Source organism: Opisthocomus hoazin, chromosome 1 (genome assembly GCF_030867145.1).
Source record: "Opisthocomus hoazin isolate bOpiHoa1 chromosome 1, bOpiHoa1.hap1, whole genome shotgun sequence".
In the NCBI taxonomy this organism is placed as follows: Eukaryota; Metazoa; Chordata; class Aves; order Opisthocomiformes; family Opisthocomidae; genus Opisthocomus; species Opisthocomus hoazin.
Window position 1 is genome coordinate 51,059,155 of NC_134414.1, and position 26,951 is coordinate 51,086,105.

At 37.5% G+C, this 26,951-nt stretch overlaps 1 protein-coding gene across 16 annotated transcripts in view; it reads right to left on the reverse strand.

Moving 5' to 3' along the window:
- Nucleotides 1-26,951, reverse strand: part of MYCBP2 (MYC binding protein 2) — a 204,760-nt gene that overhangs the window by 66,959 nt on the left and 110,850 nt on the right. For 12 of the 16 annotated variants that reach the window (XM_075423340.1, XM_075423403.1, XM_075423393.1 and 9 more), the window contains 13 exons: nt 25,432-25,574; nt 24,061-24,161; nt 22,633-22,851; nt 20,968-21,193; nt 20,516-20,634; nt 17,477-17,564; nt 13,650-13,702; nt 12,194-12,366; nt 11,711-11,855; nt 9,689-9,901; nt 4,490-4,545; nt 3,946-4,061; nt 1,651-1,748 (listed from right to left, as the gene is read on the reverse strand). In XM_075423340.1, the coding sequence (XP_075279455.1) occupies nt 1,651-1,748; nt 3,946-4,061; nt 4,490-4,545; nt 9,689-9,901; nt 11,711-11,855; nt 12,194-12,366; nt 13,650-13,702; nt 17,477-17,564; nt 20,516-20,634; nt 20,968-21,193; nt 22,633-22,851; nt 24,061-24,161; nt 25,432-25,574 (1,750 nt within the window). The remainder of the gene's footprint in view (nt 1-1,650; nt 1,749-3,945; nt 4,062-4,489; nt 4,546-9,688; nt 9,902-11,710; nt 11,856-12,193; nt 12,367-13,649; nt 13,703-17,476; nt 17,565-20,515; nt 20,635-20,967; nt 21,194-22,632; nt 22,852-24,060; nt 24,162-25,431; nt 25,575-26,951) is intronic. The other 4 variants (XM_075423377.1, XM_075423419.1, XM_075423326.1 and 1 more) reach the window with 1 other exon arrangement.

The window sequence follows — 26,951 nt, forward strand, 5'->3', positions numbered from 1 at the left end:
CACAGTACAATAGCTACCTTTCTGTACTATTTATAACACTGCTGTTCATACACAAAGAATTATTCTAACCTGGTTTGTTATGTGATTTATTACAACACAGAAGAAAGACGACTGATAAAATGATTCACCATGAAAGGTCTAGTGTATTTTTGCAACAGGCTCTACAGACACTTTATACAGGACAGACAGACGCCTCCTCTCTCAAAGAGAAGACAACTTGGAACAAGAAACAAGACATGCTAGCAGAACAATACAGGGAGGTGATTAAACACTAGGTAATGCCTCAGAACACCAGTGGCCTAACTTTTTCCAAGTATTTTTAACTGTCATGAAGATGTTATTCGACAAAATGTAGCTATTATGTATGAACCAGTCACCTCAATTCCCACTGGAACAACTGAAAAGAAAGACAGGACTTCCATGCAGCAATTTATCTCAATTTAGACCAGATGTGTGTCTCACTTTAGTGACAGCAAGCAAAACACATGATGATCAACTTGGATGGAAATATCACTAAGTTCTGCCAGATGAATCTCACGCAGTAAGAACTGGGAGCTTTAACTAAGATAAAGAAGTAACCAAGACGTCTTCCTTCCAAGAGAAGGGAGAAAGCCTGAAAATATTTTTTGGATGAAAAAAAATCCAATGAGGGGTAAAAAACTGTGTAGAAACTAAAGGTAAATTTATTCTTTTTATTCTGAGGTGTGGATGTAGGGAAAAGAATGTTGTTAGTGGTAATATCCGACACTGGATGCATTTACAGGTTGGGGAACTGTACAACAAAGTTGTTGTGTCAAGATTATTCAGAAAGTTGGAAAACAAATAAATCAGGACGTGGTGTACAGGTAAGTAGTTGTCAAACACTTGATCCTTTTTGTAACCACGTATTTCTTAGGAACCTTTGCAGTTGTAATAAGACAGGGAAGGATAACTTTGTGGTGTTTCAGAATTCCACATCTTTTAATACAGGTTTATTCCATCAAAAAAAGGCTCAGCACCTCATTTAATATCCCTTCCTTTGCATCTAAGAGGAAGTGGAAGATGGTTCCCTCATCTGAGCATCTTCCTTATAGCACTGCCACACCACCTTTCAGCTTTCCTCCAGTATTTATGTCTACTTTAATACTTCACGGTGGAATGAGAAGGTGAAATGGGGAAGTCAAAAGTTGACAAAAAGGATAACTTTTAAAAACAAAATCATGATATTCAAAGAAAGGAAGATATCACTAAAGAAACTGATTTTGGATTTTATATTGACTGAAGAAAGCTTCTTATCACAAAACAAGCAAAATCTTTATAAAGTCCTTTGTACAATTAACTTCATAATACAGTATCAAGGAAAAAGAACTAATAATAGTGCAGAATGCAGTCTGTAGCTTTCATAATGGTTGCACAGTGTTTGTGTAACAAGCCAAAACTAAGGCAGTTTCTGTAGAGTTTCTAACAGTTTTATTAATGGACAGACAGAAAGAAAACAGAATGAGTATCTTTCGGTTTATTCAGTATATTAACTTCATTCTATTCAGCACAAAGCAATTTGCAAATATCGTTAAAACCTGCACCACTACAGCATGATAAAGTATGTACTGAACAACAATAAAATCCCACCCAAATATGACTATCTGCTTTTTCTTTTTAAGTTCTCCAAACCTTGTTTGGCTGAGGCTCTGCTTTTGGTTTAATAAGTTGGGTTCCAGGAGGTATCATTCCCTTTGGAGGATCTTTTACTTTCACTTCTAGTCCAGCATCTATAAGTAAACAAAGACCAAGTTTAAAAAAAAAAAATAAAATAAGGGGACATATCAATCAAACAGTAACTACAGTTCATCTGTGCTACAACTCAGAGTAGGTAAAACCACCACCCAGTTTTTCTGTCTGCTATAAACAACACCTGCAGTTGCTTCATCGTATAAAGTATTACTTTTTCACAATCTGTATCTTCATACACATTACAGTTGGACTCCATGATCTTAAAGGTCTTTTCCAACCTAAATGATTCTATATGTGGAAATTTACAGATGCATGATTTCATGTTGTTATTAGATATGTCACACCTTGTGCACACAGCACTATTAGGTATTTTTGTGTCCTAATAGCGCCCGTAGGAGTATGTTTCAAGGAACAGTGAACACAGAAGAGTTAAATGTTTGAGGGATACAGGTAAAAGCTCCTGGAGAGGATATAGCTTGTGCATGCTGTACTCCTGCAGACGCAAATCGCAAAATGTGAGAAACGAGCCTTAAAAGCCAAGTCACACAATCAGAAAAGGCCTATAATGTAAACAGCCAGCATCTTTAATTACCAACACTGCTGTAAAACCAGAAGGTACTGGAAAATATCTCAACACAGTAACATTCACAGACTGTGAAGAAAAATACACGTGAAAAAACAGATCAAACTTAAGTAATAGGTGGATATAGCCTTGAGTAATAAAAGAAATGTCCCAGCAACCACTGTTAAAGCCAAACTACAAATTAATGGCCTTAGTAGATCTTTTCATTTTTTTTGTTTCATTTTACAGGGTGACTCTTTCAATAGCAACAACTTGAAAAGAAGCAGCCAGACCTAGCAATAAACTGTTGATTTCAATAACATTCTTTTAAACACGCATGGAAGTAACAGAAGGAATCTAGAAGTATCAAGAACATAAAAGGTTTGAAACAGAGAAGAAACTAAGTGATACCAGTAGCTGAGCAGTTAAAAATTCAGAGCATTACGTGTCAAGCATGAGTACGTGAAAGCTTGAGAGGGGACAATAAGATATTATTGAACCAAAATAGAAACTACATTGAAGAAAAATGGCTTAGGTAAGTATTAGAGTATACTCATGGCTGTTTAATAACTAAGGTTAACAACTGTATTCTAGCATCTCTAAAAGTTAACACAACACAATGATTGAAGATGGTAGAATCTGTGTAAAAATGTAACAGCAGCTGATTTAAACTACAGTGTAAAGTTTGCCTCCAGGGATGGCACACTGGAAAAAATACAATTGAGTGCACTGGAGGCTCCTATGAAAGATAATGTTCCTGTCTGAGGAACAAAGATAACCTTTAATACAGAGCTTTCATAAATCTTATCTTCTGTAGGTAACATACAAAACTGAGAAGCCCATTCCAATCTTCTGTGAATTGTGTGTATATGTATTTACGAGTGTCACTTCATGTATTTCCAAAAAGTGCTGTACAGTATTAGGAAAGAGGAATTGCTGGTGCTGACGAAATCACATCAGCCCTCTTATCAGGTCTGGGCCTAACTGCAACACCTTCAATACTTCTACTACCATCTTCACCATACCACCAGGAAGACTAACAAGAGAGTATTCAAAATACAGACTTTTTTTGAAGGGGGAATCTTTCCACCCCATGCTATAGTATCTCATAGTATAGTCCCTAGGACCAGCAAGACAACTAAAAGGTTTTCAGCAAGGAAGAAACTCAAAAGCATTTAAATATGAGTACAAATCATTAAGACTTAGGGTAGAGCCTCAGTTAAGACCACTTTCTCAATTTTCCACAGAATAAATGACATTATTTACTCCTGCATGATCAGGAACAAATTCCCCTTTTCTTATTCTCTTCAGTGTTGCATTCCCCCCCCCCTCTTTTAACTGTGCATCTCTATCACTCTCAGCTGATATAAGACATTTTTCTTGCAACACTGAGAGTAGCGAATAAGATACTTTGTTAATCTGGTAGTCTAACCACATTACAAACACATGATTTCCCACTTACGTCCACATTTCCATTATAGAATAGCTGTGGTCTTCTTTTTCTTTTGAGAAAGAAGAGGGAATCAGACAGAAGGCTTCTGAACCAAAATTTGGGTGTTAGGATTTGCTATGAACTTTAACAATAAATCTTATGAGCACCAAGACATAAATTTATCAGTATACAAAGTGGATACAATATAAATTTCTGCTTAAGTATAGTGAAAATTAAGTACCTATTTCAATGCCATCTATAGTAACATGAATGGTATAGAGACCAACAGCTCCAGGAGTCCAGTTTGCACAGTATGTACCATCATTATTGACTCTGATCAACATGTTTTCACTGGGTCTAGGCATAAAGAAAACAATTTAAATCATTAAACAATTACTTTATTCTTGGAAACCACCTGTAATACTTACTTTGGAAACCGTTCTATCAGATCATCTAAATAGCATTCTTCCCTGTCCAATGTACTAACCCCATAGTATTTATTATGAAGTTATAATCCTTGATGCCACATTTATTCATAGCAAGTGGTAAAAGAACACATCAAAGAGTAATACAAATAAGGAATCAACATTAGAACAATTAAGAATGAAGGATTTTTTTTTTAAAAAAATCTAAATTTAAGGAAAAAAAAAATATACTGTTCTTGTAGCGCTTCTACCCTTAGACGTAATTACCTGGCAGTCAAGGCCTGTGAGTTTGTATGTAAGCAGAAGTGACAGAACACATTAATTTCAGTCCCTATTAAAAAGTAATTGTTTAATGTTTACCTCTTTGGTGTTGGTGAGGCAAAGCGTAGCTCTTCAAAAGAATAATTTTCATATGCCTACGAACAAAATAAATTCAAAAAACATAAAATCAACAGTTAGCAGTTATACTACGGTTATGAATAAAAGAAAGTAGAGTATTTTCTCAAAGAATACATTAATCTAACATTACATTCACCAGAAGCATTAAATAGTGAACCAGAAACCAATTTCAAAACACAGAAAGAAAAACAGACATATATACACACATACATGAAAAAGGTATCTTCACTTTCTCTTTAAATGGCCATTATTTAGATAATAAAGACAGCTATTGCTAACAAAAACCTTTGTTCACAGTTAAGTCTTTGAATCTCTTTTCTAATCTCACTTGCATAAAAAGCCTTTGAACGCAGGTAGTGCACTGAAGATCATGCTAAGGCAGGAAAGTAAACATGCTGCAGGTCAAAAACTGCAAACCAACCCAGCGGATTTATCAATGGAATTTCGGATCCTCTTTCTTTCTACTCAAAGTGAAGACAAAATTCCCTCTATATTGAGGTGATACTTCCATCGATTCCCTCTATCAAAAAAAAAAAACCTGGTTCACTTTCAGAGATTCTTGTGCAATGACTGCACTGAAAAGCCCCATAGGAAGTAAATAATGGCAGTCACAGAACACCACGAAGTACCTCAGCAAGAATCTCTCTGTGCTGCTATGGTTGCTGAGTTATCAGATTCCTGTATTAAATCAAAAACAACAGTGGGAGAAGAGGTCGGATAAGGACATTTGAACACACATGCAGATCAGCCATTTTGAGTCTCTATACAAGGATATAGTTTTGGGTATCCGTCCCCCAAACATGTCATAATTTACCGTCACGAAGTGAGAAGCTAGAGTTTCTGATCTTACTTACATGTTTCTACCAAGTACTGACACAATATGCAGGCTACTATAAAATTAAAAGGTCAGGGGACATCTGCATTTTATACTGAAATAAGTGTGCTCAGTAACGCAGGGAGAGAATTAGAAGAGAATTTTTACACTTTCTTGAATCCTTAAAGTTTTTGTCAGCTAATCAAGAACAGCAGGTAACACATTTGCATTTCCCAGAATGTCAGACATTCCCTAATTTAAGCAGCAAAATATCAGCTGTCCTCTGCATGAAAAATGTTAAAGTTTTGGATGGAAAAGACTTAATCTAAAAGGAATCTCTGAAACATTCCCCAGAAAGGTGTTAAACAGAGAAGTTCCACATGTTTCAACACCAAGAGACAGACACTTTTTGTATTTTACCTTCATGTCTGTCTGTTACTTTTATCTTTATGAAGATTTGTACTATCATTATCTACTAAGACAATTTTAAACAAACACTTGTGTTTCCATTTTATCTTAGCCTGGTCCAACTAAGAAATGATTACAGGTTAACTAACTAACAGGGTCCATCCAATCCAGAAATGAATTTCTGGATGTTCTGCACTTGTGCCACCACCAGTTATTCCAGAGTACCTAATGTGTTGCAAAGTGTGCCACCGTAACAGTTGCGTGAGCAGATTTGGTATCTATTACTGCAAAAGAAGCAGCAGGTACCCGTGGACAGTGGTTATCAGAAATCCCATCTGGATTCCAGCTTTGCCTAACTAATGTATTGATTTTCCCCTCAAGTCATTGGTAAAAATACCAAGCAGCATCAAGCCAAGAACTGATCTTTGCAGCACCCCAAATAAAAAAAAAACCCAAACAAGCCAAACAGTCGTCTCCTTGATATACACTCCCTGGTTGTAACCATCAATTCAGATATGTGATTTAACAAGTTTTTAAACCATTTGTTGTACAGCATATTGATTTTCTAGTTCTTTCATTGATCCATTAAGACACTATTAAGTAGCCAGTTGCACTATTTACACATAGCTACTGTAGCACTATCCTCTGCAGAAAACAACTTTGTACCCTGTAAAAGATGCTAGTTTGCTGGTTTCCCCCCTCCGTAAATCCATACTGATTATACCAAGTACTATCCTTCTCTAGCCCCTGACTAATCATGTCTTATTAAGTTGTCCAACTGCTAGTTATACACATCACATCATGTCTCTTAACTGGCTCAGTATGTTACATGTATCTAAATTTATCACAGGTGCTAAAACATACTATATCAACACTAACTTCAGTTTTCACGTCTTTAAGAAACTGTTGCCAGCAAAGTCTCTGAGCTGACTCATTTGACAATGGCTAATTTCAACAGCTGCTGTTTAATATTTATGCATTGATACACAAATCATTTGTATGACTTTTTTTACTATGCTGAGCTCTGATTTTTTTCTGACGTTCACCAGTTCTAGTTTTAAATACAGATTCTCCGTAACACTCCAATCTATATAGACATGGCCCTCTACATGGCTCTCCATAGACAGACAGGAGCAGCCTCATGTTCACAAGCCCTGGTCCTCATGAGGGACTTCAGACACTTCGACATCTGTTGGAGGGACAACACAGCAGCGCATAAGCCATCCAGGAGGTTCCTGGAATGTGCTGATGATAACTTCTTTCTCTCAGTGATACAGGAACCCAATGAGGAGAGGTGCTATGCTGGACATTGTTCTCACCAACAAGCAGGGGCAGGTAGGGAATGTGAAGCTCAAGGGCAGCCTTGGCTGCAGTGACCATGAAATGGTGGAGTTCAAGATCCTTTGGGCAGCAAGGAAGGTGCACAGTAAGCTCACTACCCTCAACTTCAGGAGAGCAGACTTTGGCCTCTTTCAAGGATCTGCTCGGTAGAGTACCATGGGATAAAGCCCTGGAGGGAAGAGGAGCCCAAGAAAGCTGGTTAATATGCAAGCATCACCTGCTCCAAGCTCAGGAGAGATGCATCCCAACAAGGAGGACGTCAGGCAAAAAAACCAGGAGGCCTGCATGGATGAACAAGAAGCTCATGGACAAAATCAAACACAAAAAGGAAGCCTACAGATGGTGGAAACCAAGGACAGGTAACCTGGGAGGAATACAGAGAAATTGTCTGAGCTGCCAGGGATCAGGTTAGGAAAGCTAAAGCCCTGACAGATTTCAGTCTGTCAAGGGACGTCAAGGGGAACACGAAAAGCTTCTGCAGGTATGTTGGTGATAAAAGGAAGGCTAGGAACAGTGTGGGCCCTCTCCAGAAGGAAACGGGAGACCTGGTTACCCGGGATATGGAAAAGGCTGAGGTACTCAACAACTTTTTTGGCTCAGTCTTCGCCAGCAAGTGCTCCAGCCACACTGTCCAAGTTGCAGAAGGCAAAGGCAGGGACTGAGAGAATGAAGAACTGCCCACTGTAGCAGATGATCAGGTTTGAGACCATCTAAGGAACCTGAAGGTGCACAAGTCCATGGGAATTGAAGAGATGAATTCGCAGGACCTGAGGAAACTGGTGGATGGATTTGCTAAGATACTATCCATCGTATCTGAGAAGCTGTGGCAGTCCAGTGAAGTTCACACTGATTGGAAAAGGGGAAACATAACTATTTTTAAAAAGAGAGAAAAGACCCAGGGAACTACAGGCCAGTTCGTCTCACCTCTGTGCTGTCAAAATCATGGAGCAGACGCTCCTGGAAACACAAGGCACATGGAAAATAAGGAGGTGATTGGTGACAGCCAACATGGCTTCGCTAAGGGCAAATTGCGCCTGAATAGATATGGTGTCCTTCTATGATGGGGTTAGAGCATTGGTGGATAAAGGAAGCGCAACTGACATCATCTACCTGGATTTGAGCAAAGCATTTGACACTGTCCTGCATGACATCATTTTCTCTAAATTGGAGAGACTTGGGTTTGACAGATGGACCACTGGGTGGGTAAGGAATTGGCTGGATGGTCGTGCTCAAAGAGTTCCAGTCACCAGCTCGATGTCCAAGTGGAGACCAGTGACGAGTGGCGTTCCTAAAGGGTCAGTGTTGTGACCAGTGTTGCTTAATATCTTTTTCAGTGACATGGACAGTGGGATTGAGTGCACCCTCAGCATGTTTGCCAAAGACACCAAGCTGTGTGGTGCGGTCAACATGCTGGAAGGAAGGGATGCCATCCAGAGGGACCTTGAAAGGCTTGAGAGATGGGCCCGTGAGAACCTCATAAAGTTCAACAAGGCCAAGTGCCAGGTCCTGCACATGGGTCGGGGCAGCCTCTAGCACAAATACAGGCTGGGTGGTGAACGGATTGAGACCAGCCCTGAGGACAAGGACTTGGGGATGCTGGTTGATGAGAAGCACAACATGACCCAGCAGTGTGTGTTCACAGCCCAGAAAGCCAACCATATCCTGATCTGCATCGGAAGAAGAGTGGCAAGCAGGTTGAGGGAGATCATTCTGCCTACCTACTGTGCTCAGGTGAGAGTACCTGGAGTCTTGCATCCAGCTCTGGAGCCCTGAGCACAGGAAAGACACAGACCTGTTGGAGTGGGTCCAGTGGAGGGCCACAGAAACAATATGATGGATGGAACACCTCTCCTATGAGGAAAGGCTGAGAGAATCGGAATTGTTCAGCCTGGAGAAGAGAAGGCTGCAGGGAGACCTTATAGCAGCCTTCCAGTACCTGAAGGGGCCTATAAGAAAGCTGGAGAGAGACTTTTGACAAGGGCATGCAGTGATAGGACAAGGGGGAATGGCTTTAAATGAAAAGAAGGTAGATTTAGATCAGATATAAGAAAGAAATTCTTTACTGTGATGGTGGTGAGGCACTGCAACAGGTTGCCCAGGGAAGCTGTGGATGCCCCCTCTCTGAAAGTGTTCAAGGCCAGGTTGGATGGGGTTTTGAGCAACCTGGTCTAGTGGAAGGTGTCCCTGCCCATGGCAGTGGGGTTGGAACTAGAAGATCTGTAAGGTCTCTTCCAACCCAAACCATTCTATGATTCTATATGGATACATAGGTTTGTTTCCCTTCCCCCCCATTTCAACAGCCGTTTTCATTTCTCATTTGACTCAGACTAGTTTGTCAATCTGTGTAATCAAAAGCAAAGACAACTCTTCTTTTTCAATTCTAATCCAGTTTATAACTGCTTTAGAGTTTAGGTAATTGGTCCTTCTGATGCACCTAGTTTTCTGCTGAACTTGAATATACCCAAAGTAATTTCTAAGCAATGCATTATTAGCTTGTGATCATACTGAAATGTATTTTTTTCCTTCTCCTTCGCACATCTTTCCGCACTTTGAATGCTGAATTTTATGGTTATGTTGCTAAAATGACAGTAATTTACCTTCATCATTGTAATAGCAATATATCGAGCTTCTTTTACTATCATTGGCTCATAGGAAGAATCAAGCTTTGGTGAAGGCAGTCCTCCAAAGGTCATATCACTGCTAGGGGAAGCAGCTGATGCAGGACTCCCTGGTATCCGTTGCACCTTTTTAACTTGTTCCTGTTGCAAAGATGTTTTTTTCTGAGAAACGGGAATAGCTTTGACTTCTACCTGCAATAAGATACGGAATACGGAAGATGATTTGCGGAGAAAACACACACACACACACACACACACACGTTCTTTTAGATCTGATAAAGTACAGTGACAAAGTGCTTAGAGCACTCACAACAAATCCAGCTGTATCAAAAACCTATGTGTCTACACTTCACACTTTGCAAAGCATCTTCAGCATCTCTGACAAGTGTAAATGTACCGGAGAGAAGCACCCATTTGACTTTGCACACGAGCAGTAAGGCCCAATGTCAGTTCTGCCAGTCCCAGAGCACTCCCTGAGAAGCAGTATGCAGTCTGGTATGCCGAGCTAGGTTTTCCCACAACAGAAAATGCTACAAAGTAGGGAAGAGAGCCTTCCAAATGAGCGCACAGGTTTCACAGTGAGTCATCAGGGCCTGCCAGATCTGGATCAGCAGTGGCCAGATGGGATCTTGGCTAGCTCTGCTACTCTACTGCATCAGCACTGTTTGTTCATACTGTGCTCTGTAACGTGTATTTTATCTGACTTTTTATTTTAGCAGAGATACCACTGACCTCCATTAGTGCAGGTAACAAGAGTCAGCTCTACTTAGTTTTCTGAGGAAGAACAGACTATCTGGAAAATAAGTTTACTTACTACTCATCCTAAATCTGCAATAAAGTGAGTTTAATTGCTGCAGATTTCATACACTACTTGAAGTTATTGGAAATTATACCAGCACATTGCACACTGAATGAATCCAACAGAATGATTAAATTGAATTAAGAAATGTATAAGAATAGTAACTCAACAAGAATCCAGCAACAATTTTGACACATTCTTTTCCTGATTGAGAGACTAAAATCACTACTTAGAACGTTCTCTGTTTCCTTTGCCACACCTTAAGTCAGTAACAGAATTACAGAATGGTAGGGGTTGGAAGGCACCTCTGCGGATCATCTAGTCCAACCCCCACATTTGTACCAGGTACTACACCTCCTTTTGGACTTGAACAAAAGCAAGTCTTGAAAATATTTGTACTACTCCATAGCAAAAGTGGGCTGTAAAACACAAATGTAACCTAATCTATTAAACCAATCTGAAAAACATTTTGCATTCATTTTGTATTGTTTGCATTCTTTGCTACTTCATATAAAGCAGTCAACTCTTATACATATCCCACAGGTTTCACTCCAAAGCCTGTAAGGGTTTTCTAATTCTACCTGAGGCTGTAAAAAAAAAAAAAAAAAAAAAAAAAAAAAAAAAAAAAAAAAAACCACCACAAAAAACCCACAAACACGCCCCCCTCCCTCAAAAAAACCCACCAATCCCCAAATCAGAAAAAAAAAAACCCCACTCAAAAAACCCTCAAAAATCCAACCAAATACACTAAAGGAACTTCCAAATATTAGAAACCAAGAAGGGGTAAGTGCTGTTCTAGTCTAAAATAAAGTGCCTACAAAATGGTCCGTCAATGTGCTTCTGATTCTTTTTCCATCATATTTATTCAGTTTAAAATTTATAATACTCTAACCTGGCTTACAAGTTAAGAAATGGATTCTTGTCACCTTACACACCATTATCATCAAACATCACCTACAGCTTTTATTTCCACGACTCCATATGTGTAGCTCATTAAAGACAAGCTATAAATTGCATGAAATGATGTTGGCATAATACAGAAATTTGTATTTTTGTGGGTTTAGAGGTAAGAAAGTCTGACTACACTGAATTTACAAATGCCACTTTCTGCCCTATACAGGAGTATTCTGTGGAATATCTACAACAAATACTAAAAGAAGGCATGATAGAGTATAAGAACATCAAGAAATGACAATAATTACTTTCATATTAGGAACATGAACAACATCCCCATACTGGTCTTTTGTTTGCACTGTAATAACAGTTGGCCAACCACATCGAATGTCATCCTTATTCAAAATCAGCGATGTTTTTTGAGGATCTGCATACGAATCTGGCTGAAGCCACCTACAACAAAGACAAAACACTAAATATTAAAATATCTCACAGGCCCCCAAAACATAAATTCTTACTCTGTACAAATATGACTTTCAGCTAAGAAAGGATGCAGAAGGTCTGAATACTTCAATGCTTTTACCTATTCATAGAAAAAATACAGTCAAATAGTTTTACTTAACTAATACTTGACGTAGCTATTAAAGTTCTATAGCCAGTTGCATAGACAAGCAACAGTGCACAGGTTTTGAAATTTAACACATAACTAAACATTTTCTATTTTGTTGCAAAATTTAAACATTACAGCTATAAAGCAATGAGTTTATCCATGTAGCACACAAACTTTTTACCTTGCAAGTCGTCCCCCACTTGATCCTGGTACACAAGCAATGAAATCCTCCAGAAATGACTGCTCGTTGCTTTGTACCTGAAGTGGAAGACTTCCTTCAAGAGCTTCCAAAATGGTTGGTGAGTGAGATAGTGCCAAGCCTTTCCCGAGAATGCCGGAGTGAGATTTGCACACCTTTTTTTTTTTTTTGCAGAGGTTGGGGTTGGGATGAAAGGATGGAGACAAAACAGCTTTTCAGTACCTTACATGTAGACACTATCCCACAACTGGCATAGACATTCTGGGCACTGAAAATCATTCAGGTAGGAGGAGATAAACCTTACTCTGATGAAAATTAAAAGAAGTCAGTTCAGCCTATAAAACAATGATTTACTTTAAATGAGATCAAATAAGCATGAGTTGAGAGAGAATTTCTAGAAGAAAGAATAAGGTAACATGAATTTCCCTGATAAGAGTATCCTAAGCTGCTGAATTCTGACCAGATGAAGAATGAAGAAAGCCATTCAGAAAACGGGATCAATGAGCATATTCCAAAATAAAATATAAGGTTAGAGATGCAACTTACAGAAAGACAGATCTCTTAAGAAAGGTATTTTTGGGTGAGATGAAGTAAAAGGAATCTTTTCTTTGCAAGCAGGGAACAAAGGTGGAAAGATGCATAAAATACTTAACAGACCAGACTGAAAGCAAAAATGAATCCCTTACTTGCATGCACATTCCTAGCTCACATTTTGAATTACAACACAGTGGGTCCAAGAACAGATCGCTAAAAAAAATTTCTTTCAAGGAACATCCAATTCTTCCTAGACAGTTTCTGTTTACTGTTCTGTCATCTAAGGCCTATGCAATGGTGCCATACTGTAAAACTGATATATTTTTCCAGTAAGTGCTGCAACAACTAAATTTCAAGACAGTTGCCCTGAAGATAATTAGGAGAGACAGACAGAATGTGAAAACTCCTTTTTCACTGTGCATCATCAGCTAGGGGCTATAGTTATGGAGCTACTGACCAGCATTACCTCTCATCACAACAAACAAAATGTATCATCAATCCAGAACAACTGAATTTATATTATTTGGGACTTTGTAAGTTTTACCACTCAACAGAAAACATTATTTTGTTTCTGCAACTACAAATAAATGCGCAGGATTAATTTGGTAACATCTAAAATTTGTTAAATGGTGCAACCTAAGCCAGACATCTATATATTTTGAAATATATTTGGTCATCTAACTTCCTCTGTGATATGTTATGCATTTTTTTCTAAGCAGATATATTTTTAGAAAGATTTAATGTAAATACTAAACTTCTATAAGACTTTCTTACACTGTTTTATAACAGGCCAGATTCCCCCTTGTTATAAAAACCTTACAAGTGATTTTCTTCCTTAAAAGTCAAAGTTTCAATGCAATTGTGTGCTGAAGTCTGTTGCAATAAAAAAAAAGCAATGGTATACCTGTAAAGCAGCCTCTTCAAGAATCTCCAGGTCTTCTTCAAATTCATTTCCTGCTGTAAAAACAGAACTTATTTTCACAACAAAAATGAAACTTACTTTTCATAACAGTAATACTGACATTTATCTACATGTGATGGAATATGAAATTCGATTCTGTTTAGTGAAGCCTTTTATACTACAAAATTTAAGTTGCAGGATAATGTGTACTATTTCTTAACCAGCAGCTGAAAGATTAATATTTTCAAGTAACACAGTAAACATGCAGTAGTGTACAAGCAAATAAACAATATATGTCACACAAAACAAAAATCTGGTAATTGTCTTCTTATCTCCAAGACAGTATGTATGGCAAATCTTTGGAGTGACTAGATACTTTCAGAAAAAGATTTTGGGAAGTCAAAATGGTTTCTGGGAAGCAGTACCTATGACTATGCACCAGCTGCTCCCTTTTAAGAACTTACCCTAGTAACAGTATTTGAAAAATCTTATAAACTCTGCACAATTTTGTAAATTATGATTCCTCCTAAAACATAAACCTCAAATACATTTTATTCTACAATATTTCTTTCTCAGAAATGCAACTCAAAAGTGACTCCAGGGTGAACAGAATTGCCAAACACAGTCTTTTAGCAGAAAAGAAAGTAAAACAGATAAGATTACCATATTTCTGCTCTCTCACAAAAACGTATCAGGCAATTCTACTAGTAAGAAGGGAGAAAGAGAAACGAGAAGAATCGAGTCCCAAGGCATTTTTAAAATTCAAAGAAACAAATATATACAAATATTCTGCTCTCAGAAATAGCTTCTACTGAATTTGAAACAATTAAGTAAGTAATAACGTTAAATATACTGATCAACTCCACATTGCTGTTGAAGTTAGATCTTGGTCACAGACTAGATCTCTCACTTGGGAAAAAGGAGCTTAAATCTGAGTCTTGGAGAACTGACAAGGAGGAAATGTGACCTTTTGAACATGGTAACTCAAATAGTATTTGGTGTACTTTCAAAGATAAAGTTTTCCTAATACATTAAAGAATCACTGTCTGGTCCAGCTTCCTTCAGAGCAAAAAAAGGGTAAAGGCTTCTCTTGATGTCCTTTCAAAGTATTTTTTTTTCAAATGGTTCTAGAGGAATACTTATACAAGTATTTGGTTACTTGCAATTATTAAAAAGCAAGGTCTTTGTGAAGGACAATCTCCTTAAAGTCAATGGACCAAGACAAATTATGCAAATAAATCCGAAGCTGGAAGGGCCCTACAACGATGCCTGTGACAACTAACTCTGATTTGAAGTCAGTTCAATCACTCTACTTTCCTTGACAGAAAGCTTCCAGACAAGTCTCTTTTTCTTTTTGTTTAACTCTTATGATGCCCTTTGCACAACCTTCCACAAATGTACCAGGTGAGAATTTTCAACCATTTCCTATTTCCTTTTCTTAAAATTCTGCCACATTCATGAAGTTTCTTACTGTCTTCATTAAAATCACCAGGTTTTAAGAGCCCTTAGTTGGATCCAAAGGTCTAAAGAATATGTGGGAAATGGAGCAGGATTTATTTCCCCTAAAAGCAGTGAAGCATGAGATAATGAGCTCAGAGTTGGGTATTACAAGGTGTCTTCAGAGCAAATGGAGGACAAACAGGCTTCTCCTTTGGGTGATTAATTTCATTTTTCTTACATCTTCACCTTAGGATGACAGGAAACTTCCTCTGACGATGGCTATGTTAACTCTAAAAGAAGGTTAGAGCTACTAGCTTAGATCTATATACCTAACTTCTAAATGCCAAAGTTCAGGCATTGTAAGTTAAGTTGCTAATTCTTTTCTGGAGTGAGCCTTTTTCTTAGGTTACTTTCTTTAGCCTGCATACATCCACACATGGAACAAAGGCAAATATAAAGTATGAAAAGTTTAATACAAAGGGCCTTCTTGTGTGCATGCATTACGAGACAGTCTTTTATATGATTAGATAGGTTTTTCTTAAAGGACACTCCAATTCATGCACAAGATGATACTGCTCTGCAGATGAGCAATGATAGTAACACAGTATTTTTTAAGCCAGCATTTCACTTGCAGCAAAAGATAGAAGATACAGAATCTAGAACCCAGAAAACGGAAAAGTAGATTGATACTGTCATTTAAACGCTGCTCTAGAAAACCACATTTTACCTCTTTTCCTGCCACAGTGTTTTTCTGAGACGCCAAGCAAAACACTTAAACAAAGCAAAATTACAGACAACCGAAAACTGTCTTAAAAAGGTTACACATCGGTGTACATTTGCAAACACTACCACTGCTGCCTATAAATCATCAGCTCCGTTTATTCATAGGGTCCAGTGGTCTTGTAGAGAAACAACACACATGTATGATGCCTGTTTGTCATCAGCTTTATAGTATTATCAGCAACACTAACAGACTTGGCTAAAGTCCTTGAGTTAGGTAAACGGTCAGATGAATCGATTATAATTATGTCAGTAATCAGGAAACTCTTCACAGTTAATGCATCTATTCCTACTCTCCTGCAGATCATACACAGCAACTTTTATAGGTGTCTGAGACTGCATAGGTAACTTAACCTCACGTTTTATTTCAAATTCTTTCTATCTGAAAGCATATAAAGCCAATCTATGTACCACCTACCTCTCTTTTTTCAACATTCAACATAAAAAAACCTCTTTAGAGAGAAGTATGAAGTACTAGAAAACCTGTGAAGTTGTTAGAAACTTTTCAGTTTCAGCTTCCCCCCTTTTTTTTTTTTTTGCATATGAGAAAGCAGGACAAATGGGTTCTAGGAAAGTCAACAAAACTAAGGAGCTGATGTGGCTGTTTGGAGGATAAAAGAAGGCGGCACTATTTAAACTATAGAATTGCCTATACTTTTGAGAGAGAAACATAGATCTACCAGTGCAACTGAGGTGCCTATTTACAACACAAAGTAAGAAATTTGCACATTCAAATACACAAGCAAAATACAGAGATAAAAATTTCAATTAGGTTTTGTGGTTATAACTGCACACTGATCAATGCCCTCCTGCTCATTAGTACACACTTCCAGTCTCATTAACAATATTTGAGCTCTTGTTTTTGCTCCCAAGTCAAAATGACCAAAAAGATACCTTATTATATGGGTCATGAGCCTGTTTTTCTTATACACCAATGTAAACTGGGAGAAATGCTATTACACAGAATATGGCTGCATCATCAGAAAGTTCTAATTCAATCTCCATATCCAATAATTTTGTTAAAATCATGTTTTTCCTTACATTTTAAATTGCATTTAGGTTACTGTAAACTTATTTGCTGCATCTGCTGTAAAAGTATAGGGGTATTTTGGTAATTGTAAAAAAAAAAACCTACAGCCTAAAATATTTCTGCTGTAAAGTCTACAGATAACAATGGACACTTTCAATTTTAAACTAACAATTTTAAATTTTGCAATTCAATGCTGCGGGTATTTTTCATTCACAAAGGTGTGGAGTGCAGGGCGAAAAAACAGTGAAAGAGAAATACAAATAAGATACCTGCACATTTGTGGAGTACCATGAGGAAACTGAAGGACATAGCTCGTACACTGATACACTACCTGTGGATGGGGTGAGTTGGTTCAGATTTAAATGACCAGGTTTCCCTCCTCCCCATACACATATAAAATGAACAGGGTAAGCAGAAAATACCATCACCTTATTATCTTGTTTGATTAATTCAGTTTTAATAATCAATTTTGTATGATCATCTCTAATTAAAAGCAACATTAAGACTTAAAAGTAGTATTCATTCAGAAAACCTGAAACAATGATAAAATAACAAAGCACGTTCTTCGAATAGGACTTACCAATAGGAAGCGCTAGATCTTTTTTCATCAAAGCTGCTGCACATGATCCTCCTAAATTGGCCAATTCTTTCTCCAGCTGAATAATACCCTTCAAATTGAAACAAATTTTAATATAAAAATAGTGTTTCAGGAAACAGGACAATGAATGTGTTTCCCTGACACTGCTTTACCCTAACAGATACTAATTGTGTGTTCCAGTTGGACATTTCTCAGTGATGTTCTTCCTACTAAACAGCTAGACTGTCATGTTTTGCTGCGACACGGGCCAGAGTACCAAACATTTAGAACAATTTCAAGTAGCTAAGAGTATTAATAAATGGGTTACCATGCTTCTGGTAGCCTAGCAAGAACATCTGAAGACAGTAATTGTCTTTTGCATGCAATAGTAAAGAGAACTTCCTAATACAAAAAGCCTACTGATAGATATTTGGATTGAAAAGCAACGCCTCTTCTAAGCTGTAACACCTATACATACCACACAAGCTCACATTACCATCTTGTTTAAAGGTAGTACTGTTAACTTTTTTCCCCTCTTCCCTTTCTCTAGCTGGAGAGGCAAGGATGGGAAAAAGATTCCATAATTTCCCCTTCTCCATATTAAACACTGGGAGACACGCTTGACAGTTTCTCCCTTCTATGTGCCCTGGAAAGTTATTTCTTCCCACCAGTGCTGCTGTTCTACGGAATGAGAAGACTCCCTCCCACCTCCAGACTTGTCACTGAAAACACAAGAGGGTCTCTCCATCAGTATCTTAACTCTGTTCATGAGAAAAAAAAAGAACAGACCACATAGGCTGTTTTCAAGTATGTGGAGGGAAGGAGGCTGGGTGCAAGGAATGAGGGGAGAGCAGTATGGCTAGGGAGGTTGTAGCCATTTATTTAACTATAAAGAAATGTATTTGATATTTTCCCTTCAACTTGCCCCAGCTACATGCAGACACAACCTCTTTAACTTTGCTCACAAGAAGGTGTTGACACTAACACCGATTTTAAAGAGAGCTGTGCGTGGTTCAGCATGCCTCTGATGGATGCCTGTCATGGAGGTGAAAACCAAAAAAACACCACCAAAAAACACTGGGGAAGATGGGAAACTTTCATCTGATGGATTTTCTAGGCGGAGTTACAGAAACTGGCAATATATAAAATTGGTAAAAAATTCTTCTTTTGGAAAGAGTCTCCAAGACTTGCCTGGTATTCTCAGAGACTCCCAGGCAGACTGCAAAACCTTGAAAACGCATGTTAAACTAAACCCTTGATAAACTGCTTCTTTAGGACTCAGAACAGCAGGTTCTGAAACACCAAGCAAGTAAAGATGTGAAATGTGGATCAACCCACTGGACGGTTCCCTGCCTTTATACAGAAGGCAGTTTTTGCACGTATTTTGTAGATTTAATAATGACCAACAAAAAGCCTTTCATTTTTAATTCATCAAAGCATAAATCTACAATTTTTGCAAAAAATCCTGGGTTTAAATAAAGGTTAATAGTTCAGCTACACCTGATTCCTTGATGCACTTGCTCACACTCAATGACATCCTTCAGTTTTTGCAAAGGCTTCCCAAACAGCGAATGTCATTCAATATAGCACAGTTAGGTAACGCTACCAGAAGTTTGCCCTTTGGAAGGAGAGAGGACCAGATTCACAAAAAATAATCCACTGTCTTGAATTAGGTCTTAGTAATACCTTATTTCTTTAAGCTAGAAAAAACACAGTGGTCACCAGAACATATACTTCTTTTTCTAGTGGTAACACTTCAGAAAACTGTCCTCACAAAGTTCCCAAAAGAATGAGAAACTTGCATTGTGTGTCCAATGACTTAATTTAAGTTACTTATGGAGGCTTTAGTCCCGAGATGCAAGGTAGCTTAGACACTATAAAACTTGCTTTTCTATTTACACAACTTAAAAGTGTTTGGGCTATAAAAAGGTATGCCTGAAAATAATTACTTGTAACTTTTCTTTAGATGGTACAGTAAACACATTGGCTTGTATGTTTTAGCACTGAGTATTAAAAACCTGACAGTACCTTTGTTTGTAAAGGCTTTTAAGAAACTAATGAAGTATACGAATCTCCATCTTTTCTTCTGCTTAAGGAATAATAATTATTATGACACAATTGTAGACTAGTTAGATTATCTATAGGATTTATAAATCTGATTAGCTGCAAGCCATGAGACCATCATAGCTAGTAATCTTATGGTATGTTTTATTTGATCTGTTACGAAATTCCAAAGAATCTCTTGTTTTGAAGCCTGAAGACATCATTTAGCTTGAGCAGAATACAGGAATAAGATGATGTAAATCTTCTGTGAGGGTTGCAGTTTAAGTAAGATGCAGCCCATGTGAAATTCAAGTAATAGGCCCAAAGACTCCCAAGATAAAGGAAGGTCTATTTTTCTGGAATTATTGTAAAGCATACGAAATATTTTCAGTAATCTCTTAAAATAAGCCAAAATCAAGCACTGGCCCAAGGACATGACAAAATTTTATCTTTCTTTTGCAACAAAGAAACAGTGGTGGAAATGACTCATGTCCTTAGAGCTGACCACTGTGCAAAACCTCAGGTAGCCTAAACGACCACAGCATTTCCAGGGAGTCTGAGAGTTCTGGTATGAGTGAAAATTGGAAAAATAACACGGGTTTGTCATCCTGTAATTGCCAGTGACAGTAAAATACGAGTCGCTGTGTATCTGAAAGCCTCAGTCCTTTGGATTTATGATGGCAGACTAGGTCAGAATTTTAGAAAATTTCATATCCCATTGACCTACTAGATAAAATCATGCTATGTATTTGATAACTGTCACAGTTACTAAAAAAGCCAAAACAAACAAAAAGCCATTCCAATAATATTCAGAGTAAAGAACTCCAAACAAGTAATGTCTGTAACAAAAAAACATTCAAAACTTATGTGTAATTAACAAAAATATTTTACTAATGTTATTTAGTCAGAAGTGGAAATACAGTATTTTTTAAAAAAATCTGGCCTTACAGGAGACAAATAATAGGTGCAGCAATTGCAGCCGTTTCACTTTTTCCTCACCTCATCAGATCCTGGACTAAATTCATATCCAATTGCATAACACTTGAAACCATAAAAACAAGCCTTTTCATCTTTCACGTAGTCTGACGCAGTCTCCAGAGAAAAGAGAGCTTCGTTTCCTTACAGAAAGTAAAAGGATACATAAATTAAAAAAAAATTTATCCTTTTTTTTGTATGTTTCTTCTACATGAGCATATATGAAATCTAGACTTTATATCTAATATGTAGAGTAAAGCCATGAATAACACACAGATCAACACGTCAAACAAGAAACCTAATATAAATGTAATCAACTGATGTACAACCAATGGCTCGTAAGGAACTCTTGCCAGCTTGGTCAAAGATACTTTTACAATTTTTTTTTCTAAGATAACTGTGCAGAAAAATCAAACTTTCTTTCACTATTTTAATAATTCACATTACTAGAAATTATTGCAGTATCTATTTATTACCTGGCAATACTAATACCATGGTAGGCCACCCTGAAGATCCACAGAATTTCTTCAGTTCTATCCATGAATTAAGGTTTTCATGAACAGAAGTATGCTTTGGTCCAAATCCCAGACTCTGTGCAATTCTGACAGGAATTAGTAAACGAAGAACATCCTCGGACTGAGCAGTGCCACACTGAGTGTCAAACTCTATCGTTATCCACCTGACACATTCAGGAAAAGTCACCTAAAACAAAACAGCAGTCCAATTATGTACAAGTTTTGGGGGTTGTTGAGGGTTTTTCACACTTAATTTTCATTTCCATTTGGTTTTAACTGCTTAGGCTATGAAAGTGTAATTATGTAGTACAATTGTTTTGATATGCTTTAGATTAACATTAACTTAATTTATTCTTTGCAGTTCAGATACACCCGAAATCCTTTACACACTACTGAATTATAATCATGTATTACAATTTCTGTCCAGATTAAGCATTTGCACTTACAATATTATTTGTGATTGTTTTAAGAACTCTGCACAGGATTATTAAAGAAAACCACCACAGACTACTAATACAAAGATTTAACTCTCAAATACCATATTAAATGCAAACTTCAACAAACACATTCGACATCTGTTTTGTGCAATCCTAGAAAAGTACACAGCTGTTGAATCACACTTGTGAATATGGCTTGCAGTACCATAGCATATAGCTACAAAAATTCAAAAGCGGTAACAACTAAGCCCAAGGCATCAGATAAACTCCATAAACTTTTAGAACAGTAACAAACATCACTGCTTCAGGAAAATCATATAACTACATTTTCTGCAGTGGACGTCTTGCTGTCTCACAGGACAAGCAAGTGGAATAGTGGAACAGTAATTAATGACCTCCCGCAGCTCTTACTTGATTCCAGGTTTGCCACCTCTGATTTACAGTTGTGGAGTCAATGCAACTGCACAACTCACTATTTCAAGAACTGAAACATGGGATTTATCACTCAGGCATGTAATTTATGCCTCAACCCTTTACTCAGCTAGAAAAAATTCCCTTTCTCTACCGATGTTGAGGAAAACCTAGTTTTATAGTAATAGTCACCCATGTAAGGTGAAACGAATCCTACTCAGAGTGACTTAACACACTTAAGAGGACTTTTGGGACTTCTGCAATGCCACATCATGGTCTAAGTGAATGTAATGAATTACGAATTTAAATTGGCAGACCAGCAACAACCAGCATGGGGTTGCCTACACTATAAAGCATATTAATTTGACTAGAATTTGTTAAGTATTTTCAGAAAGCATTGTTTTAGCATTAGGTTAGAAAGTCTGAGATATGATAATTTATACATGAAGGCTTCCAACTTCTACAGTCTGTACAGTGAGAGCAAAGAAACTGCACAACAGTAGGAAAAGACTGAGCAAATATAGGGACTTCAGTAGTTGCCTGCACTAAGGGGTTAAAACTACACTAGTTTCCACCATAGCTTCTACTACACTTACTGGAGAAACAGAGGTTCCTCCAGAAAGCAGTACAGTAATAATATAGGAAACTGCCTCCTATGTCAGACAATATGAACTGTCACCCATGGCAACAATTTATCAGATAGTAAATGTTGATGAAACAAAATCCACCTGTCAAAATCTTTAAAGAAACTGCATGCAGGCTTAGAAATGGTGCTTACCTTATAGTGCGTGACACAGGCAGGTTTATAAGGATGCTCACTTTCTACAACAGCATAGTGATTGGAGGTAGTACAAGCTGAGAGCCCTTGCTCCGGCTGGTTTCCGGTGGTGCTGTCTGTAGACTGATTTGGGTTAAAAGCTGGAGGGGCGTATTTCTGATTGAGAACTGCCACAGAAGGAAGTACCTGTTGCACTAGGCCAAAGACCTCAACAGCAACCTGTAACATAACACCACACGCAATAAAGTATTACTCATAACTGGGTGAAAACGATGCTCGCATTCTTACCTCTACAATGGTTGTTTTGGATATTCTCAGAATATCACTACCACAATTCATTCAGTCATTTTCAAATTCTGCATCCACACAATTCTGATAGAAAAAGCATCACTACATTAATCTCAAATAATCCTCTTACAGCCTTGGCAAAATGGAAATAAAATTTTGTATACAACTGTGAGATACCTTCACTAAAACACATTTTCCAATACGAAAAGGCTGTAACATTAACCATCAAAAGGCATGAGTTGAGAGAAAGAAAATACCGTATTGAAGTCATAATCCAGTTATACTTTGATTTGTACCAACATTAATACTTTTTTTTCAAATATTCAATGTATTTTAATGCATGTAGTGTTAAGCATTGCATTGTTCTCTGTAATCTTTATGGCATTTTCAAAGAGGAACACTTCTAAAGCAAAACACTTCGTTCTAAATTCTAGTTCCTCACAGTAACAAGGTAACTAAAATTTGAAACTATTATTAATGAAATGCATCTGCTACATTTTAAGTGGCCAGTCCTCTTTCCTCCCCCTTTAAAGAGAAGTTAGAACAGAGCTTACAGTTCATGAAAAAGCAATAAAAGGCAATAATCCGTAGCTAGTAGGCACCAAAGACATTTCTAAATCTAGTAAGATATATCAAGAGTGTTCCAGACCAGGCATATGGAAGAATGGCTCTATCACTCAAAAGCAAGGATATTTTTATCTATAGCTGACATCTTCCCCCCTCTAAATTTGACAGAAATAATCTTACTGAGCAGCTACTGCTGCTCTGCATATTTATTGTAAAAATAGGATTTATATAATATAGAAGACATTTCATCCCACCAGTGTTCATCAATAAGTCATAAATGCAGATCCTTCTAATTTTTTTGTCTTTTTCTACTGTTAAAGCCTGTCATCTTTCCCTCTGCTTCCTTAAGTTATTTTATTCATAATGTCTGCAACTAGGATAAAAAACAAAGTAATTTTTAAAACATGACATATTTTAAAATCCTTGACTCTTGGAAAATTCTTAATGAGTCACATGGTCAAATATAAACAATTCATAAAATCATAAGAAATCAAGATGTTCAGATTTTCAGAGGAAACCTTTTCCTCGTATAAGTGTCTTAAATTTTTCAGTAATTTCTGTCAGGGAGCATACCTTGGGAATGGCTGCTGCTACAGGTCCTATGTAGGCTATTATGAGGGGAAGCAGCATTGAAAACAGACTGGAAGAGCTGAGTAGTTCTGGAATGTCTTCAGCTAAACAAAAAAAAAATACAAGACAGGCATTATTAATAAATGTACCATGGATCAAAACACATCTTATTTTTCTTGTTTGTCTCTTATAAGTTGGACTTCTGGTTTCTAAACTAATTTTTACTTCAGATTACTTTCATTATCTAGGCATTGCCAAATTCTAAACCTGCAGTAAACATGCCATTATATACAGTTCTCTGTTAAAAAGTTTCCTCCTCTTAGAGCACAGTTTTATTGCATTCTTTGCCATTTTGTGAAACTGTGTTCATACTTTCTATGGTATAAAAGCTAGCACAAGCTCCTCCCAGCTCTGCAAATAAATTTCTATAGCACTATGCAATATTCTGGACATTTTGACTGGAACGGCTGAAGATGGTAGCTTAAAACCATTCAGTTTTAAGGCTAAAGTCTACATGTCTTAGAAACAGATGTTCGTGTGCTTATAACGTGTATAATTATGTGCTTATAATGCTTATAAATGCATTACATTCACCAATCTTCCTCGTTACCATCACTGTGCAAAACAGGCATAAAATTTGGAACTGACCCATGATAGCATATCTTTTGAAAATAAAGAATCTTATCAGCTTTAATACAATACTTGCTAAACTGATGAGCAAACTTAAACAAGGTATCTGTCTATGACATCTCAAGTGCAACCCAGAGACTTAGAAAGTTACTCACAGTTTGATACCTACAGGAACGAAAGGCTCCAAAAATATTCTTTGGAAAGCAAAAGAGAAGTATCACAATTCTTCACAGAATCACAGAATGGTAGGGGTTGGAAGGGACCTCTGTGGGTCATCTAGTCCAACCCCCCTGCCGAAGCAGGGTCACCTACAGCAGACTGCACAGGACCTTGTCCAGGCGGGTCTTGAATATCTCCAGAGAAGGAGACTCCACAACCTCCCTGGGCAGCCTGTTCCAGGGCTCCATCACCCTCAGAGTGAAGAAGTTCTTCCTCATGTTCAGACGGACCTTCCTCTGCTTCAGTTTGTGCCCGTTGCCCCTTGTCCTGTCGCTGGGCACCACTGAAAAGAGTCTGGCCCCATCCTCCTGACACCCACCCTTGAGATATTTATAAACATTTATAAGGTCCCCTCGCAGCCTTCTCTTCTTCAGGCTGAACAAGCCCAGCTCCCTCAGCCTCTCCTCGTAGGAGAGATGCTCCAGTCCCCTCATCATCCTCCTCATTCTTGTATCACTGATACTCTACTATTATCTCTTGCAATCAAAGAAAGAAATTTTGAAAGTCAATTTTCAAAAGCCTTACCATCTACAGCAAGAGCCCTGTGCAACAGGTCTTTGGCTGCTCGTACAACAGCGCTCACGACAGAAAGAGCCCTGCTACAATTCTTATCTTCTTCATTAGCTTTATTCAGAAGCTGTGATTGCAGATCTCCATCATACTCACTCCTGGATGGTGGATTAAGTTAAAGTAAGTTCACAAAACACAAAATTACATCAAAAAGACATGACTGACTGATTTTTGGCACAGGATGAGTAAAACAATTGATTTACGATAAAACAATGAAGGAAACAATCAAAAAACCCACAGAGGATATTATGGGGGCAGTGCCTCAGTGTTAACCCTTTGCAATCATTTTATTTTTATTTGGCAGAAAATATGAAAAGCCTTTTTTTTGAAATGTTTCATTTGACTAGATGCCTTTCAAACCACAGAAATGTATTAATTGCTATGCTTCCCCAAGCTGAACCTGATAAAAACAGAATAATACAAAATGCGTCACAGAAATGAATAAAACACTTTCAATGGATATTTCTGCAGTATTGTAACAGGGAAAAAGATTCTCCCTCCCGATTCTAAAGATTAATTTTCGTTTTGAAATACAATCTTAGGCTTACCCTTAACGATTTTTTTTTCTTTGAAATCCACTCTGTATGTCAAATTAGGTTCTCCTAAACAACATTATGCACAAAACTATTTCTATAAGGCATATGAAAGATATGGTTTGATTTGCTTTTTCAAAGCAGCCAAATGATAATTATGAACTAATTCAAGCCCTCAACATGATAGTAATTAAGCCTTGGCACAGACAACCAGAATCACTTAGTCAACATGTAGAACAAAATTTCCCATTCTCTTTTGGATTTTGTTTGTCCAGAAAGATCTGATCTTTCAGAACATCATTCCAGAACATTAAGATTCTAGGACTGGCACCTCAGAATGCTCAAAAACTTTACTTGGAGCAGTTCAGTGCACAACAAGGACACCTATCCTTCTCTATGACTTACATTAACTACTCTTAAAAAAAGGTGTCTTTCTTTTTTGTGATCGTGTTCTAGAATTGTAGGTTTGCAGTCAGCCTCGAGCCTTTTTAATTTGAATTTACTGGTGACTGATAGTGGGTGCAATTCCAAGTGGGTACTTTTCCAAAAAATCCTTCCAAAGCATTTCTGCTCTTATCAGAAGTCCATTAACACATTTCTTTCAGTATGGCCTTTCTTGGCATTTGTGTAAGCAACAAATCTATTTGTATTTGAGTATCCTCCAAACAAGGAGCTCTATTCTACAACACCTTACTGAGCATTTGTTCCTTTACTGTAGACAAATCAAAATCTCAAGTCATTACATATCAAACCGGGAATCCTCAAATTAAACCCATAACTATAGTCATTCATCAGATGACATTTAAGTTTCTGTTGTCCAAGCAAATTTCAAAAGACATTGTGATTACAGGCAGCAGTCTGCAAATTTTCCAAACAAAACTTTATTTATTCTGTAAATGTTCCGAGTTGTGCCATTACAGTCCTCCAAAAGCTTCTTAGAAT